The sequence below is a fragment of the Pieris brassicae genome, chromosome 11 (genome assembly GCF_905147105.1).
Source record: "Pieris brassicae chromosome 11, ilPieBrab1.1, whole genome shotgun sequence".
NCBI classification, from domain to species: Eukaryota; Metazoa; Arthropoda; class Insecta; order Lepidoptera; family Pieridae; genus Pieris; species Pieris brassicae.
The window spans coordinates 9,341,129-9,356,879 of NC_059675.1; the positions used below are offsets into that span (position 1 = coordinate 9,341,129).

Genomic DNA, 15,751 nt, shown 5'->3' on the forward strand with positions numbered 1-15,751 from the left:
TTGCTGTTTCGCTGCTGAGAAAAAAACATAGAACATTCCACCACTGATTTCCAATTACAAACAATACGAGCAACATTTACAAAAAATTGCTGTTATTCAGCAATGCTGGAATTCCAAGGCGAAATGGCTTAGAATTTCAAGGCGAAATAGCTTGTTGTAGAGCAAGATCGGAAGAAGTTGGTGGAGGTTATGGGTGAGCTGGACGAGAAGAAGCGACGGACGCTAGTAGCGGCATGTCACCAGGTCAACCGTGATTTTGCGTCCATATTCAGCACCCTATTGCCTGGGGCGCAGGCGCAGCTACGACCACCCCCAGGACAAGGTGTCCTCGATGGCTTGTAGGTTAGGTTTTTTTTAATACCAACTCCAGGTAATATTACAATTCTCGGTCTTATTGATATGGCGACGACAAAACAAAACTGAAAAAAAAAAATCAGTTTAAAAAATAATAAGTTTTTTTTCTGTTTTGTGGTGTATTTACCATTTAAGATCCATCACTACCAATAGGAGCGAAGCTTGAAGTATAATGTTGAAAGGAAAAAAGGAAAAAATAAATGTTTTAAATCTACGTAAGCAAGGAAAGTTAGTCTAAAGTGACTACTAGTTAGTAAGACAGAACTGTTTCTGATATATAAAATGTATGTTGTCAACTAATTTTCTTTGTTTGTATGCTAACGTGAACCAATCGATAGGTACGGGTGGGCTTCAACGGCACTTGGAAGGAATCTCTAAGCGAGCTGAGTGGGGGGCAGCGGTCTCTCGTAGCCTTGTCCCTAGTTTTGGCCATGCTGCTATTCAAACCAGCGCCGCTGTATATTCTGGATGAGGTGGACGCAGCGCTTGATCTCTCTCACACGCAGAACATTGGCATTATGCTGAAGGAACACTTCCGACATTCGCAGGTATTGTAACTGTAATTAAAATACGAAAAAATGATGTAGACTAAAATACGGTTACCATAGTTACCAATCTTTTGATATTAAAGTAACATTCGTCCACATTTGATAGTTAGGCTATTATAGCCATTAAGGTGGTACATTGTAAACTCCTTTAAGTCAGTCGACAAACCTAGTGTGAAATCACGCTGCTTTGGTTGGTTTAGCTTGTCTTCCATACATTGATATATATATTTCACCCACTTTCAATACGTTAACAATTAAATAATAAACCTACTTTAAAAGTTTTGTCAAAAACTTTATACGCCGGCATTATACATAACTTTCTAAGGAATCCTTGTTTACAAATTGGCATGTACATGTAGATTGTTGTTAGTAGGAGACATTGAATATCTATATCAAGCAACGGCGGTGAGACTGGAATATGCATTTTGTATTTTAACTTGTAAATAATAAAAAATAGTTATTATAATCTTGTTTCTTGTTATTCCTTTTTATTTTAAATTAAATATTAATTTCTGTGACATATGACAATTTTCAGCAACAAAACAAAGATCTATTGCTCTAGTGACGTCACTAATGTTTTGCCCTGGCTATGTTATGGTCGCTGGTTTTCATAGTCGCATAAAAGATTAGATTTTTTAATAGATACAATTATCTTAATTTTTGGTTGTGAACTATGACAAAACCCTTCAACTGAGGTAGTCATAAAAATACTCTAAGGTTGCCAATTTGTTATAAAATATTTTTAATTTGGACTAAGTCATACACTTGAGAAATTGATTCATACGTGAGATAACAATTAAAGACGTGAGTGGATGAAGGTGATAAGTGCATTTTTTTAGTTTTTGAGTAAATTGAAGTTAAAGTTTTACAACAATTTCTTTTGTAAGTCGCTTAAATGATTAGTTATGGCTTAAATAAGAATGCATAGTAATGTGAATGATCTTAAATATTAACGTACCCTACGTTGGTAATAAAACTCTTGCGATATTATTCGATATTATATTTAAAAAAAAACTGAACATAACTCCTTTTTCCATGAACTAACTTAAACTATTTGTCCTTGCAGCTATTTGAAATTAGGTGCTAAGTACGAATATTGATAGACATGTTATATCTTTTTTATAAGCATAACAAGCCTCTTCACAAACTTAAGCTATTATATTACTATATCACACTTGTGATCATGCTTCATATAAAAAAATACTATGATTGGCTTAAAATTTGCTCAAAAAAATATCGATATTCCGGCTTAACGTACTTTAGTTGGTATCGGAGATTCTGTTTTTTTCTACTTAAACTTCTTGATCACTTGCTTGATTGATTTGGCAACTTGGATCTACTTCCACAAGTCTTAGGAGTGCGCTCGCAACTTTGGCACTGCCGCGATCCGCAACATCTTCAGTTCAGGTACAACATACGACTTTTTCTTTGCTTCACATGACAAACATGAATACCGAGATTGTGAAACCACAATTGACGCAAGTAAAACGCTTTTGATGTTGTTAGTTTTGGTAATGGCATGGTTTGTTGTAAATCCATCGAACGTAGACGTATCTGGGGTTAGTTTTCTTCGGTCAACTTGCATAGCCTCAACAGCAGAATAATAATTTGACTTATATTCGTCATCGCACGTAGCGCACGTATCACTCTTTGGGTACACCAAACGACAGGTTGAATTGTGTGATAAAAATTTGGTTATAATATGAAGTTTTCTTGACACGGTATTTGTCTGATAGGTCCTCATTATGACATATTCCAAGGTATAGACTGTGCAACTTGATCACAGTCAGTAGCGATGATAAATAGTGTTCATATTTTTGTTTTGTGAGTAATGTGATGATTGTTCAGCACGAAAACTTGAAATATAGGACATATTTATATACTACGTTTAACAACGTCATCGTCTATTTTGTGAGGACGATTCTGATGTCTACCTCTCTGTTCTGGTTTTGGAGCTGCAAGTATTTCCTTGATTCCTTTTGTAATGAGATCAGTTTTTTTGCTTCCAATCTGATAAATGCCGGATAAACCTAACTTGCATATTTCTGTGGTAATTCCATACTTTTTTAAGTAGTACTTGTAGGAAGCAGATTTATGCATTCTAGCATTACAGCGCCACAAAAGCTAGTGCTATCGGGGCTTTCAGTAATGTAAATGTTATCACTACCGGAAGAAAAATCTTCATTTTAATTCTGCAATGGAGATACATCCTCCAAGACTGCATATAACTTTTTGTTTCGAAAAGTAAATCCAAAATAATCTATATCTTCTTTTAGGGAATTCTCTATTACATCGGAAATTTCATCATCTACAGAGACAGGAACTTTCGCAAGACGGCCAATATAATTTGTACCTTGACCGCTAGTGGACGGTTCAGCGGTTACATAACTTCATAACTTCAGCGATTACATAACATATTGTCAATTATGTATTTTAAACAATATTTTACACTGTATCCAACAGACACAAATCGACAATAACAGAAAGCGCGCAAAACTGTAACGAACGAACGCAATCACCACATTTGACTTCTTGAGTGAATGAAGGTTTTATGTTTGCGACTTAACACCTTCATTCACGGAAAATAAGGTTATGTTCGTACATATCACCTTCTTTAACGCAAAAAAAGTAAAGTTTTTATTTTTATTAAATGGGAGAGGGTGATATGTGTACATACCTCTTTCATTGTCTGTAAGGTTTAAAATAAACTAAACATAACACCTTTTTCAAATTTTATTTTCAAAAATAGGCTTTATATCGACGATTTTAAGGTTTGTAGTAATTCAATTATACATATCATAGTGATCCACACAAAAAACACCGAAAACCGAAAATTTGACATATCACCTTCATCCACTCACGTCTTCAATTGTTAATTGCTTTAAATAAAAGAGAAGAAATTGTGAATATTTGAAATTATTTATTGAAACAAGTACATTACCCCACCTTAGTACCCTTCCATTCTGTCCTCAAAAACTGCAGCTTAACAAAAAATAAGATTAATATTAATCCAGTGAGTGAGGTAACGAGATCGTTCCGTTTTAAGTTTTAATTTCAGTATGTTTGTAGTTAAATATTGATACTGATATCATACCTATTAACGTTATGGTATTATGCTGCGACTTCGTCGGTAATGCGTTTGATCTAGAATTACGCGGTTAAACCACCAACTTGTTACAAAGGCTGATTCACTCCAATTCTCTGTTGATAAACATATTACGCACCTACATGTTTCCTTTTCAGTCAGGTAAACATAATTATTAAGCACTACCTACTTCGAGTTAAAGTTTCTGCTGTGTGCCACTCTACAACAAAGGATTAGTAATTCTAGTTAGGCTACCTCATTGTTATCTAGGACTCGAAACTACGATGGTGATTTTATGCAAGAGCAACGCAACTTGTTTAGTCTATGGTTTACTGAAAGCTATTGTTATTGAATGGGAATATTTTCAACAAATATTAGCCATGAATAAGGAACATGGCTACAAATTTTGGCATTTGAGGGTATTTTAAAAGATTAGTTTGACTTAACTTCCAAGAACGTTTAAGCCGCTTAAAAGCGAAATTTAAAGGAGAGTTCGGACCATTCATGAACCGTTAAAGATTCTATTACTCAAGTCATAAACATTCCCCACTCACCTGACCCCCGGGAAATAAAACTTAACTGTTTAATATCAGACACTGAAACTAACACTTATTGTCGCTACTAAAACTACGATTTCATAACTAGCGAGTGCCAATCAAATTGCTGCAAGTACACTGGAGAGCCAAATTTTTAAATTTATAGAAATAACCATTCCTCGCTTCTCATCGTACGCCTTACGATAAACAGAGAAACAAATCGTAGATTTCTAAATTATTCCTTTCTTTTGATTGCCATACCTTTTCTTCCATTTTTGTTAAAATATTTATGAAAAAACTGTCCTACTCAAATTATGCGGATATCTGTCGTTAATCTTCGCTCTTCTGTGCAAGTTTAGATCCTCATAACTTATGAAATCTGTCCCCGTATAATTTCACCGCTTGAAGATATATTACGGGTCTTGGTTTAGTTGTTTATAAACATCTATTTTACAACATAATATAGAACATGTAAAAATACTTAATGAAAATAAAAAAAATGTGTGCGTGTATTAGTGTACACACAGTGTACATTTTCGAAAAATGATCTACTATATGTAACTTTACAGAAGTTGGTTAAGTAGAGTTAAATCAGATAAAGTTTAAATAAGGGCCTCATAGCCTAGCGGTATTTGTATGTGACTGCTGTGGTGAGGGGTACTGGGTTCGATTCCCGGTGCGAGTGCAAGTTTTAATTTAAATTTGTTCTCGGCCTTTGGTAGGGTTGTACGGTACCGGGCGAGTGCTTAAACCGTACATGGAGGGCACGCTCGAATTTCTATAGTATGCAGTGGGCATCGAACTATAGAAAGGAGACTGTGTAGGTTTAGAATGTAGCAATACGTTCTAGGCCGAGGATGGGAATTACAAGTGGTCAGTAATTCAACACTCCTTTTTGCTGTTCGCGTCGAGCCGTCCTAGCGACAACAGTGTTTACTTGCGCTCCGCGTTCTAATAAAATCCCTTGAGGGCTTTTCCGGTGTTGGAGATAAGCGAAAGGTTTCATAGGATTCGCACTGGTGTGCTGAGTCTTGTGATAATTGTTTGAGTTTTTATATTAAATATTTATTTTAATATATAAAGGACAAGAAGTGTGGGAAATTGACCCGGTGTTTTTTGTGTGTTTTGTGTCGTTTTTTAGTTTTTGGTGGTTTCCTTGTGTATTGGGTTGCCACGTATATGTGAGTACTTTTTATCATAAATCGGCTCACGGAAATGGCCAAAAAAATATTTTTACTAAATATTTTAATAGCTGGAAGAGGTTGTACAACCAATTTGTTTCGGAGGGAGGTCTGAGAACCTGGAGAATAGAACCACTGTCTTCGTCTACATTAGGCGGTTTGAGTGGTGGGAAGATATCTGTGATCGGATCAAGAAGAGAGGAGATATTTATGTTAGCATCTTTTATGATCAGTGATATACAATATTGACGTCATCTTGTTGTTGACAAGTTTGGTGCCAAGTGCGGGATATCGCCGTGAAGCGTCGGTCGACGGAAATCTGGTGTGAAGTGGATTGGGACAATAGTCCTAGTTTTAATTTATTTGATAATTTGATTTTAAGTTAGAATTAAGATTGTGTTTTGTGTATCATCTTCGCCCTCGCCCTCGAAGATGAGGTCAGGGTCCACTCGAATTTAAGGAAGCGGGCCTTTTTAAAAAACCCAGTTAGAGGTGGAGACGAGGACGTGTCTCCTCCTCCTAAGGGTAAGCCGCCGAAGAAAGCGGCTTCCCACAAGGAAGGACTGGAGGAGGCAGAGGGAGAGTTGCGTGCTCTTGAGGCGAGCTCTCTCCCTGGTGAGAAAAAAAGTGTTGGTGGGGGCCATCCGCAAGGTGGGGCCTCCTCAAGTGCAGCTGTGGCCCCGAATGGGCCCCCGTCTTCGTGGGAAGACTATGAGGATGATGTGGTCCTCCTGGGGGTGCCGCAAATCAAGGAGAGATCGGTTGCCCGGGTTCGCCGCATCATAGAGATTGCGACGAAGTCGGGTAACCTCAAGGGCACCTTCATCCGCGACCTGAAGGTTGCGGCTAGGGAAATCGGTGAGATGGTGGAGGATCTCGCCGATAGATGCCTGAAAGGGGAAGAGGGTAGGCGCCTCCAGAGGGCCAACAATCTCCTGAGGGCCCAAGTTAAAGACCTAGGCCCTGAGCTGGCGGCTCTCAGAAGAGAATTCAATGAGCGCACTGCGCACTTTGTGCAGTCGAAGGAAAACCCTGTTCCCAACCCGGTGGAGAGCTCCTTCACACCGGATGCCCTCCGTCAATTGATGGAGGACCTTTTAGACGGGGTGAGGGAGAGCCTGATGGGGGAGCTGATGAGGGCTGTGGGTGGCATGCTCGATGCCAAGATAGCGGGGATCGGGGACAGGCTCCTCCCTGAGCCCACAGGCTCATCACAATGCGTCCCCCGCTGGCGGCATCAGCCCTCGGCCCCCAGGGGGCTCAGGTGGCTTCAGATCAGTCAGGGCCCCGGTGCAGGAGAGCCCCTGAGGGTCTCGCAGTGGTCGAGGCCCACGGGAGAAATGTTCCGGCTATGGAGAAATCGGCTGGAGGGGTCTCTTCAGAGAAGCCTCCAGTGGGTGGAAGCAGGGCGACAGTGGCCGGGAAAAAGAAAAAGAAGAGTAAGGGGAAGAAGCCGGGAAGTCTTCCCGCTGTACCCGCTCTTCCTGCTCAGGGTGGTATAGGTCCTCTGGCGGGGCAGTCGGTGGCTGTGCAGAAGTCTGTTGGGGTGCGGTCTTCCCTTGCTCCGCCGACAACTGCTGCAGTGGTTATCACACTGCTGCAGGGGGCAGTGGAGCGGGGGGTCACCTACGCTGCTGCTTTGTCCAAGGCCAGGCAGGCTATCAGTCTGCCTGACTTGGGCAAGAGGGCTCTCCGGGGCGCTATGTGTGAGGCAAAGGAAAGGGCCCATCAGGAGGTGCTCCGGGGACTGGATGATGATCCGTGGGGGCGCCCCTACCGATCAGCTTGTAAAAGGCTGAAAGGTGCGGGAATGCCTCTTGTGGAGAGTCTGGAGCCGGCCTTTCTGGACAGAGTGGTGGCGGGCCTGTTTCCTTTGCCTCCCGACATTGTCCCTCCGTGTATGGCGGCGACTGTAGTGGAAGCGGCCGGCGGAGAGGGTGAGATGGCTCCGGGAGTCTCTGACATAGAGATGGAGGCTTTCTTGACCCGTCTCAAGGCCCGCAAGAAAGCTCCTGGCCCGGATGGTGTACATGCGCGTGTCCTGGCAGTAGTCCTCCCTCATATGGAGGCCTCCGTGCGGGAGCTGTACACTGCGTGCTTACGCAGTGGACGGTTCCCGGTGGCTTGGAAGACGGGACGACTGTGTCTCGTGCGCAAGGAGGGGCGCTCGGCAGACAGTTCGGCGGCTTACCGCCCTATCGTCCTCTTGGATGAGGCGGGCAAGGCGCTGGAGTGGGTCGTGGCGTCTCGATTGTGCCGGCACCTCTCTGTTGAGGGGCCAGATCTGAGCGAGGCGCAGTACGGCTTCCGAGCGGGACGGTCGACGCTTGATGCTCTTTGGGAGCTGAGGTCCCACACATTTGGGGTGGTGGACGGTGAGGGAAGGGCATTGGCAGTATCGTTAGATATTGCGAATGCCTTCAATAGTCTCCCTTTTGGTGTGGTCAGAGAGGCACTTGAGTTTTTCGAGGTCCCACTGTATCTGCGCCAAATAGTGGGGGACTATTTTGCGGAAAGATGGATCGTGTACTCCAACATGGAGGGCACGATCTCCTACCACCCTGTGCGGTGTGGGGTTCCTCAAGGCTCAGTCCTTGGGCCGCTTCTGTGGGACATGGCCTACGATTGGGTGTTGAGGGGCGCGCTTATTCCGGGATTGCGCGTCTTCTGCTATGCAGACGACACCCTCGTAGTGGCCAACGGGGCAAGTTATGGGGAGGTGGCTCGACTCGCAACGGTCGACACCTCCCTTGTTGTGAGACGGATAAGGGCCCTGGGCCTTAGGGTGCCACTTGAAAAAACGGACGCCCTATTGTTCCATGGCCCTAGGAATGGTCCATCTCCTGGGGTGGTCTTGATGGTGGAAGGAGTGGGGGTTCCGGTGGCGTCCAAGATGAAGTACCTTGGTCTCGTCTTGGATGGCCGCTGGAACTTCGAGGCCCACTTTGAAGCTCTCGGGGGGAAGGTTGTAGAGGCGGCGGGGGCGCTTGCAAGGCTACTGCCGAATATTGGGGGCCCTAAGCAGAGTGTGCGGAGGCTGTACTGCGGAATCATACGCAGTATGGCATTGTATGGGGCCCCTGTATGGGACGATAGGCTGAGGGCGAGGAACCGCACCCTACTCAGGAGGCCACAGCGAGTCACACCGGACCGTCTCGTTCAAGGCGGCGTGCCGCGTGTTGGCGGGGACTCCCCCCTGGGAGTTAGAGGCGTTGGCCCTCGGCGACCTGTATCATCTCAAGTGTGAGACTAGGGCAGGTGGCCGATGGGCTGAACTGGTCGGACCGGCAAGGAGGCAAGCCAGGGAGGCCACCTTTAATAGATGGGCCCATGATCTGGCTATGCCTAGGGCGGGAGTACGCACCGTGGAGGCGATTCGCCCATGCCTACGGGAATGGGTGAATCGCCCGAGTGGAGCCGTGTCCTTTCGGATGGCGCAGATACTGTCTGGGCATGGGTGCTTTGGGCGGTATCTGCACAAGGTGGCGAGACGGGAAACCCTTCCCATCTACCACCATTGTGGTGCCCCAGAGGACACGGCGGAGCACACCCTGGCCGATTGTGCCACTTGGTCGAGGCAACGCCATGACCTAGTGTCGGTCGTCGGGACGGACCTCTCGCTACCGAGCGTTGTTGCAGCAATGCTTGGTAGCCAAGAGGCATGGCGTGCGGTGGCCTTCTTCTGTGAGCGTGTTCTACTGCAGAAGGAGGCTGCCGAACGTCAGCAGGAGGTGCGTGGCGATGGCCGGAGGGGTTGTTCTGGGCGGCGGCGAGGCGGGGGTGCGGAGGCAAGACGCGAGGAGCGTTTGCCCAACAGCATCCCGCTGCGCCGTCGCTGAGCCCGTATGCAGTCATATTCGCCTGAGTTCCCTGGGTTGAATGCTTAGTGCGACCCCCGGGGGACTCAATGCGGTGCCGGACGTCATTCTTTCAGAATGAATATGTCCGGCATAGCAGGCGATATGGCGGGCTCAGGAGGAAATTTTAGTAGGTCGGGTTTCTCCCCTCTGATTAGCAGAGAGATAAGAGTTAACCATCCCCACAGTCCCCACGATAGCGACTGCATGCGCTCGCGGGCCTGCAGTTGTGCATTTTTACCTCCTTCATAAAAATAAAAAAAAAGATAAAGTTTAAATGGGTCATGAACAAATCCAGTATGAAAATAGAAAAATAAAAAGTAGTTTTTTTTGTTCATATCAGCATTTATTAATAACAAAGATAAAGTAATCATGGTGAAAAGATAAAATAATAATAGAGAGATAATTAAAATATTTAGTTATCATTATTAACTGTCCACAGGACTACAAAATCCACAGAAAAGATAAAATGTGTATTTTGGCTAAATAAAACTAAACTAAAAAACAATGTATTTCTTAGAACCAAACAATCTGGTTGTATTATAATACTTCATATCAAAAATTACATAAAGAAATAAACCCTCTTGTTTAAAATATTATTTTATGTCCACAAAAGAGATTTCTTTTCGGTCGACTCTTAATTAAATATTACTGTCAATCAATGTGAGCTCAGCTCCTAATTAATTGATAAAAAATGAGATCATAAAAACAAAAGATGACGAAACTATACGCTAGCGTGTAACAAACGTCGTCGCTTATAGTAGGTATACTTGTTGTAAATACGCTAGAATATAGGTTCGTCATCTTCGCTGTCATAGAAGTGATTGAAAAATGTTATTTTAGGCTGCTAAGTTTGTATAATCAAGTCGTCTTCATCGCTGCCGTCTGTGCGTAATAGATGAACATGTTGTGGAGGAAAAATTACATCAGAATCATCAGAGTCTGATAGGAACGTCGATCACTTATAGGGAAGTGAAGGGGGATCCTGAGAAACTATTTCTCGTTCTTTCTTTCGTGGTCAAATATTATTTCACGTGGATTTTAGTAATTTTAACGTACAATAAAAGTTTACTCGACGGAATATGTGTAAATTTTAAAATAAATAAATTTAAATTCAGTAATTAATGACTGAATAATTTGATTAAGACTATATTTTAACAGTCATTTAACATAAGAATAAAATTATTATGTTAAATGACTGAAGTTATATCTTAATGACTGTACTGTCCAAAGAATACTTTTAATAATAACTGAGAAAAAAATTGAAAATGCTCATTTCACCTACTCATAAAATTGTTTTTTTTTTAATTTACGTACGACACAAAAGGAAAGGTACGCCTTGAACTTTTGAGGTGTACATCTCTAAGTTTATGTTTTGTTATAAGCACTTGTTTAATTTATTTTCAGATTTTTTTAATGTTGATTTTTGTCTTTTGGAAAAAATGACAACTGTAACTATTTTACAATAAGAATTTAAGTCTTTAATAAAAAGAAATATTTTTTTATTTATTACATCTTACTTTCCTCTACTTATGTTGGTATTTTCTTATTCACTCAAATATTACAACCCTAGCACATTTAAATCATTACAAACCGTTTGTATGGAGAAGTGAAAATATATCTGGGTAACATTGCCCACTAATTTTTGTAGAAAATATTTATGATTTCGAGTAAATCTTTTGAGAGAACGCTTTCATTGCCAAAATGCTTTTACTGGTTCTTTTGGCCTCCAAATAAGTGCTATAGTTCGGCTACATATAATCATGGGCAATGTTGGCTAAAAGTCCAGATAACTTTGCCCGCCTCAAAAATTGTTTATAAAATGGGGAAAACAATTACTAATGTAATATTTTTATAAATCAATGCATGGTTATGATCTTACCATTGCCACAGATAAAAAATATGTTGGGGGCAACATACAAAAACTTGAAATATTTAAGTTTATTTTGAAAATGTGGACAATGTTGGCATGTTTTACGGTACAATTATTTCATTTTACCTTATTACTACTAAGATTATTCCAGAATTTCATCAGTTGTTTTGAATTATTACTATCATTGTTATAGTTATTATATATTTTTGTTATTTATGGCTTCGATTTTTTTCGAAACAACCGTGGAAGGGACAAGAAAAACATGGCGCGTAACCAAAAAATGTGACGGTAATTTTTTTTCCAACGCCGATAAAGAAGCTTCACTTCAAAAATCATGTCTGTGTACTTATGTACACGCGTTGGAAGTTATACGTCTTTGGCGTAACGAGATAAAAATCTTTTTAATTTTTTTTATCTTTTGCCTTATTCTACGTTTGTACAAAAAATTACACTAACAATAGAAAAAGAAAATACTACATTGAAAGTTTTATTATGACGCATTATCTAGTTAAATAAAGTTTATTTAAATATTACAAAAAAATATTTCTACATAACAAAAGAAATGGAAATTTTTTATTTTAAAATGTTGACTATGCTAAGTTTAGGGTGTCGGTTTTTTGTGACGGTGTGCGTGCGCATCGTAAAAATTTAGTCTCACCATTTTTCTCTAACGTGTCAAAAGAAGTATAACTTCAATTGACGCCTTGGCAAACGTAAGTTTTAACAAAATATTACACCCAATCGTCAGCTCAGATCAACTGACCTCCCTTACAAGAACTTTTGTTCATTCTCCATTGTGAATTTGCATCGATAGTGCACTTCGATTACAGATGATCGTAGTAGCAATGTCCGTGTAAAAGCCGATTTAAATTAAAACTCTATAGACCTACACATTCCCATAAAATACTGGAGTATGAATTGGAAAATAAATGAATTCCAATTTTTATCGAATTCAATCCTAAAGTAAATAAGTGATGACAACGTTTGAAAGTAGAAAAACCCCTCAAAGCGTGTTTATATTGAAATAGTGCCCTGCCGCTTTATAGGTATTTTTTATGAAATAAACTTTTAAAAATATATAATACTATGAAAAAATATTTTATAGGTCGGAGTTGCCTTATATCTATTGCAAACCTGTGGTCGCATTATGAAAGAGTAAGTACACCTTTGTATTTATAACCTAGAATTTTCTTAAACCTATTAAAGCGCTTTCTATTTTGCCGTAAGGTGCCTCAAGCCACACAGTTCTTGCCACAATGTGCGACATTTTTAACATTGTAACATGCGGCCTTATGGTATACCGCACAGTGTTGCCCCGGTGTAATATATCTAAGAAACGCCTATCTTTACTCACTCGTCGTGGTGCTGGTGAAATGCCTAGTCTAGATGGCTTCACTTTTACAGTTACATAGAACATTTATTGCAAACTATGTCGTACAAAAATAAATAAATAAATATATATATTTTTATATATTATAAGAATGACATACATCAAGAATGCAAGTGCAAGAATAAAAAGTAAAAGTAGAATTTCTTTGATGCAAATAGTACTGTAACTATTATTTTTATCGAATCCGCCGCGTTAATCATAATTAATATCGAGTTATTTATTGAAATTTGAATTTACAGAAAAGGTTTAAAAAAGGAATATCATTTTTATATGGCGTGAGTTTAATATATTTTTCTATATTACTTACGAATAAAGGAACTTTTAAGGAGATAAAATTTAATTCGCAAATATGAATAAGAAATTAAAAGCAAAATTCGTGCGATATATCGGTATGTGATAAACAATATTTTGAGGAAGTTTTAAAATACACCCTTAAGCGTGAATTATTGCAGCAACAAAGTGAAAATTATAAATGCAAATTCTTCCGCAGTGCAGTGTTGGCTGGATTCGGGGATATATACCGGACTCTCCCAGATTTTTGAACCTAAAATGTACGGATGGTACCCAATGGATTGGACCGCTCGCCGACAAGCATTGACCCATCCCTTGCATACGCAAAGTGTTACAACGTGAGAAGAACACTTATAATTAAAGTATTTGTACTTAGTTCTTAAACATTGGAAGTCTAGCGATAGGATAGATAAGACATAGGATATATTCATTAGGATTTGGTAGGATTATATTATATTTATAATTTTTAGTAAGACGTGAAAAATAGAGTTTTTGTTCATCAAAATATAAAATGTAATTATAATTTTCTCTCTACACAACTGATACATTACTTTTAAGATCTCATAAAGGTAAACATAATAGTAAGAGTTTTACATATTTATTATGTTATAGACGAAAGAAAAAAAAGGTTAGACAGAAGTCCGACCCTCATTACGGTTATGAACCTTATTGGGAAGGGTATGGGAAAAAGTTGGAAGAGAAAAAAAAGGAAACGGGAGAAAATTTTGCTTGTGGAGAAGAGTGTCACCTTATGTTTGTTGAGTGAGTTACCTTCTATCATTCGTATTAGTAAGTTATGATTTAGTATTGTCTTTAGTTAACATAGCTTTTACACATTAACAAAACACTTTTTAAACGGATTGAAGCTATGTATAATACATAGCTTCAACAATATTATAAACTTATTATTATTTACATAATTTTAAATTTAATTTTTTTCCGACGTATCGCGTGCTTTACAGCTTGCGTGGTAACGGTGAAAGTAATGATTTGTTAAAAAACATTTGGAAGTATTTGTGTAATATATTCAGATTTTGTGTAATTTAAGTGAATTATGATTGAGCATGGCTCTACGAGTATGCGCCCCGCAGTACATTTCTGTTATTCCTTTGTATGAATCTACACATGTTATTTATAAAAGGTTTTGTATTTTTATATATGGAGAAGTCTGCGGTAGGGGAAAAAATTACACCCACAAAACGTTTGAGAACTACTGCCAGTTGTTGAACCATGACTGTAGCGGACGTGAAAGTACGTTTAGTTTTACTTCAAGGTTAATGATTACGTAAATAAAATAAATTCTTGGGTGCTTTAATCTGGTGGTCATTTATAATAATACATTTATAAAACTCTAACTTATATTATATTTATATTAGACTTTTTTACTTAAATTAAACGTGAGTTTAGTACAGTATGTACATAACTTGACGTTTTGAGTGCTCTTCAGCGATCGTGGTAAATGAGTTACAATCATTGAAAAACTAACGGTATTGTGTTAAAAATACGTTAATTTTTTTAAATTTAAATTTCCACTTCTTTCTATAACCAAAATAACAAACAGTATATCATGAATGTGTTGAAATCGATTGTCTTGTAGCGAGAGAATACAGTGCGAGTAATAACATACATATTTATTTTAGACACTTGCAATTTAACATGCATGCATTAAAGCACTATTTTCTATGTATCAGTATGAAACTCACGAAATTTTATCTAAAAAGTTATTTTTCTCTATTTAATTTAAAATTGCTGTCATAATTTTCCTTAACTTTCAATTGCGATACAAGTATCTTTTTAAGCTTAACTAAGATTGTAATTGAAGTAAATTATATAATGAACGAGACGAAGGTCTCGATATTTATATTGCAATTCGGATTCGAATACATTTTAAATTTTCACTTTGTTACAGAGTGGATGATTGCATATCGCGGGCCGTGCCAGAACGACACTTTAAAAACATACCCAACGAAACGTGCAGATTTCATTGATAGAGCAAAGAAGTATCAATCCGAATTTTATAGGAAGAATCCCACTACGGTTAAATTTGCTCTAACCAAAACGTTACCTTATCGAACGTTTACAAAACGGTCATAGAATGAAATGCGTCCTGGAAATAAAGTTGTTTATCTAAATAAAATGATCTATACGTTTTATAGTCGTATATACATTATTTTTTTAGTTTTTAAGAATTTTTGATATAGGAATATTACGTAATAAACGAACACGATGCCATTCGTTTTATTAGAATGGTAACACCACGCAATCTTACAGGTTGTAAGTTGTCACTGCTGCTTTCTTCCACGCTTGCACCCGCGGGTGGCGCCGGGAACCCCATTACGCCCAAGGGCTTGCGGGGGGTATCTGGCGGTCTTTGTGTTGGGCCTGGAGCGGCCCTTGTAGGTGCTGCGAGAGCGAGGACGCTCCGCTGTATGTGATGTATGTGTGCATCAGTGGGGCTGGCCCACACATACAAAAAATTTAATTGAACTCAGTTTTAGGGATAATAATAGTGACTATGGCCTGGGTCTTGGCGGCATTGGCGGTCAAGCGCCGCTGTGCCAGCCAAGCGGGAAGGGCGTCCAGCGACCTCTGCAGCTTGACGGCTGCGTGGCGCGCGTTGAGTGACGTTGCGATGT

At 39.8% G+C, this 15,751-nt stretch overlaps 1 protein-coding gene across 4 annotated transcripts; it reads left to right on the forward strand.

Moving 5' to 3' along the window:
• Positions 1-12,514: 12,514 nt before the first annotated feature.
• On the forward strand, positions 12,515-15,221 carry LOC123716041. Of its 4 annotated transcripts, none has more exons than XM_045671538.1 (5): positions 12,515-12,589; positions 13,315-13,453; positions 13,728-13,877; positions 14,257-14,366; positions 15,025-15,221. In XM_045671538.1, coding segments are annotated over exons 1-5 (585 nt in total). In that variant the 5' UTR covers positions 12,515-12,588; the 3' UTR covers positions 15,210-15,221. The 4 variants fall into 4 exon arrangements, with proteins under 4 accessions (XP_045527494.1, XP_045527492.1, XP_045527493.1 ...); XM_045671536.1 differs by lacking the exon at positions 12,515-12,589 and adding an exon at positions 13,068-13,213; XM_045671537.1 differs by lacking the exon at positions 12,515-12,589 and adding an exon at positions 13,068-13,213 and having other exon boundaries at positions 14,272-14,366.
• The last annotated feature ends 530 nt before the right edge of the window (positions 15,222-15,751 follow it).

Coding starts and splice junctions, on each gene's coding strand:
- LOC123716041 (XM_045671536.1), top strand. CDS start 13,174: ATGAATAAGAAATTAAAAGCAAAATTCGTGCGATATATCG. Junction 13,214..13,314: donor AAAATTCGTGCGATATATCG/GTATGTGATAAA, acceptor ATTCTTCCGCAG/TGCAGTGTTGGCTGGATTCG. Junction 13,454..13,727: donor CATACGCAAAGTGTTACAAC/GTGAGAAGAACA, acceptor ATTATGTTATAG/ACGAAAGAAAAAAAAGGTTA.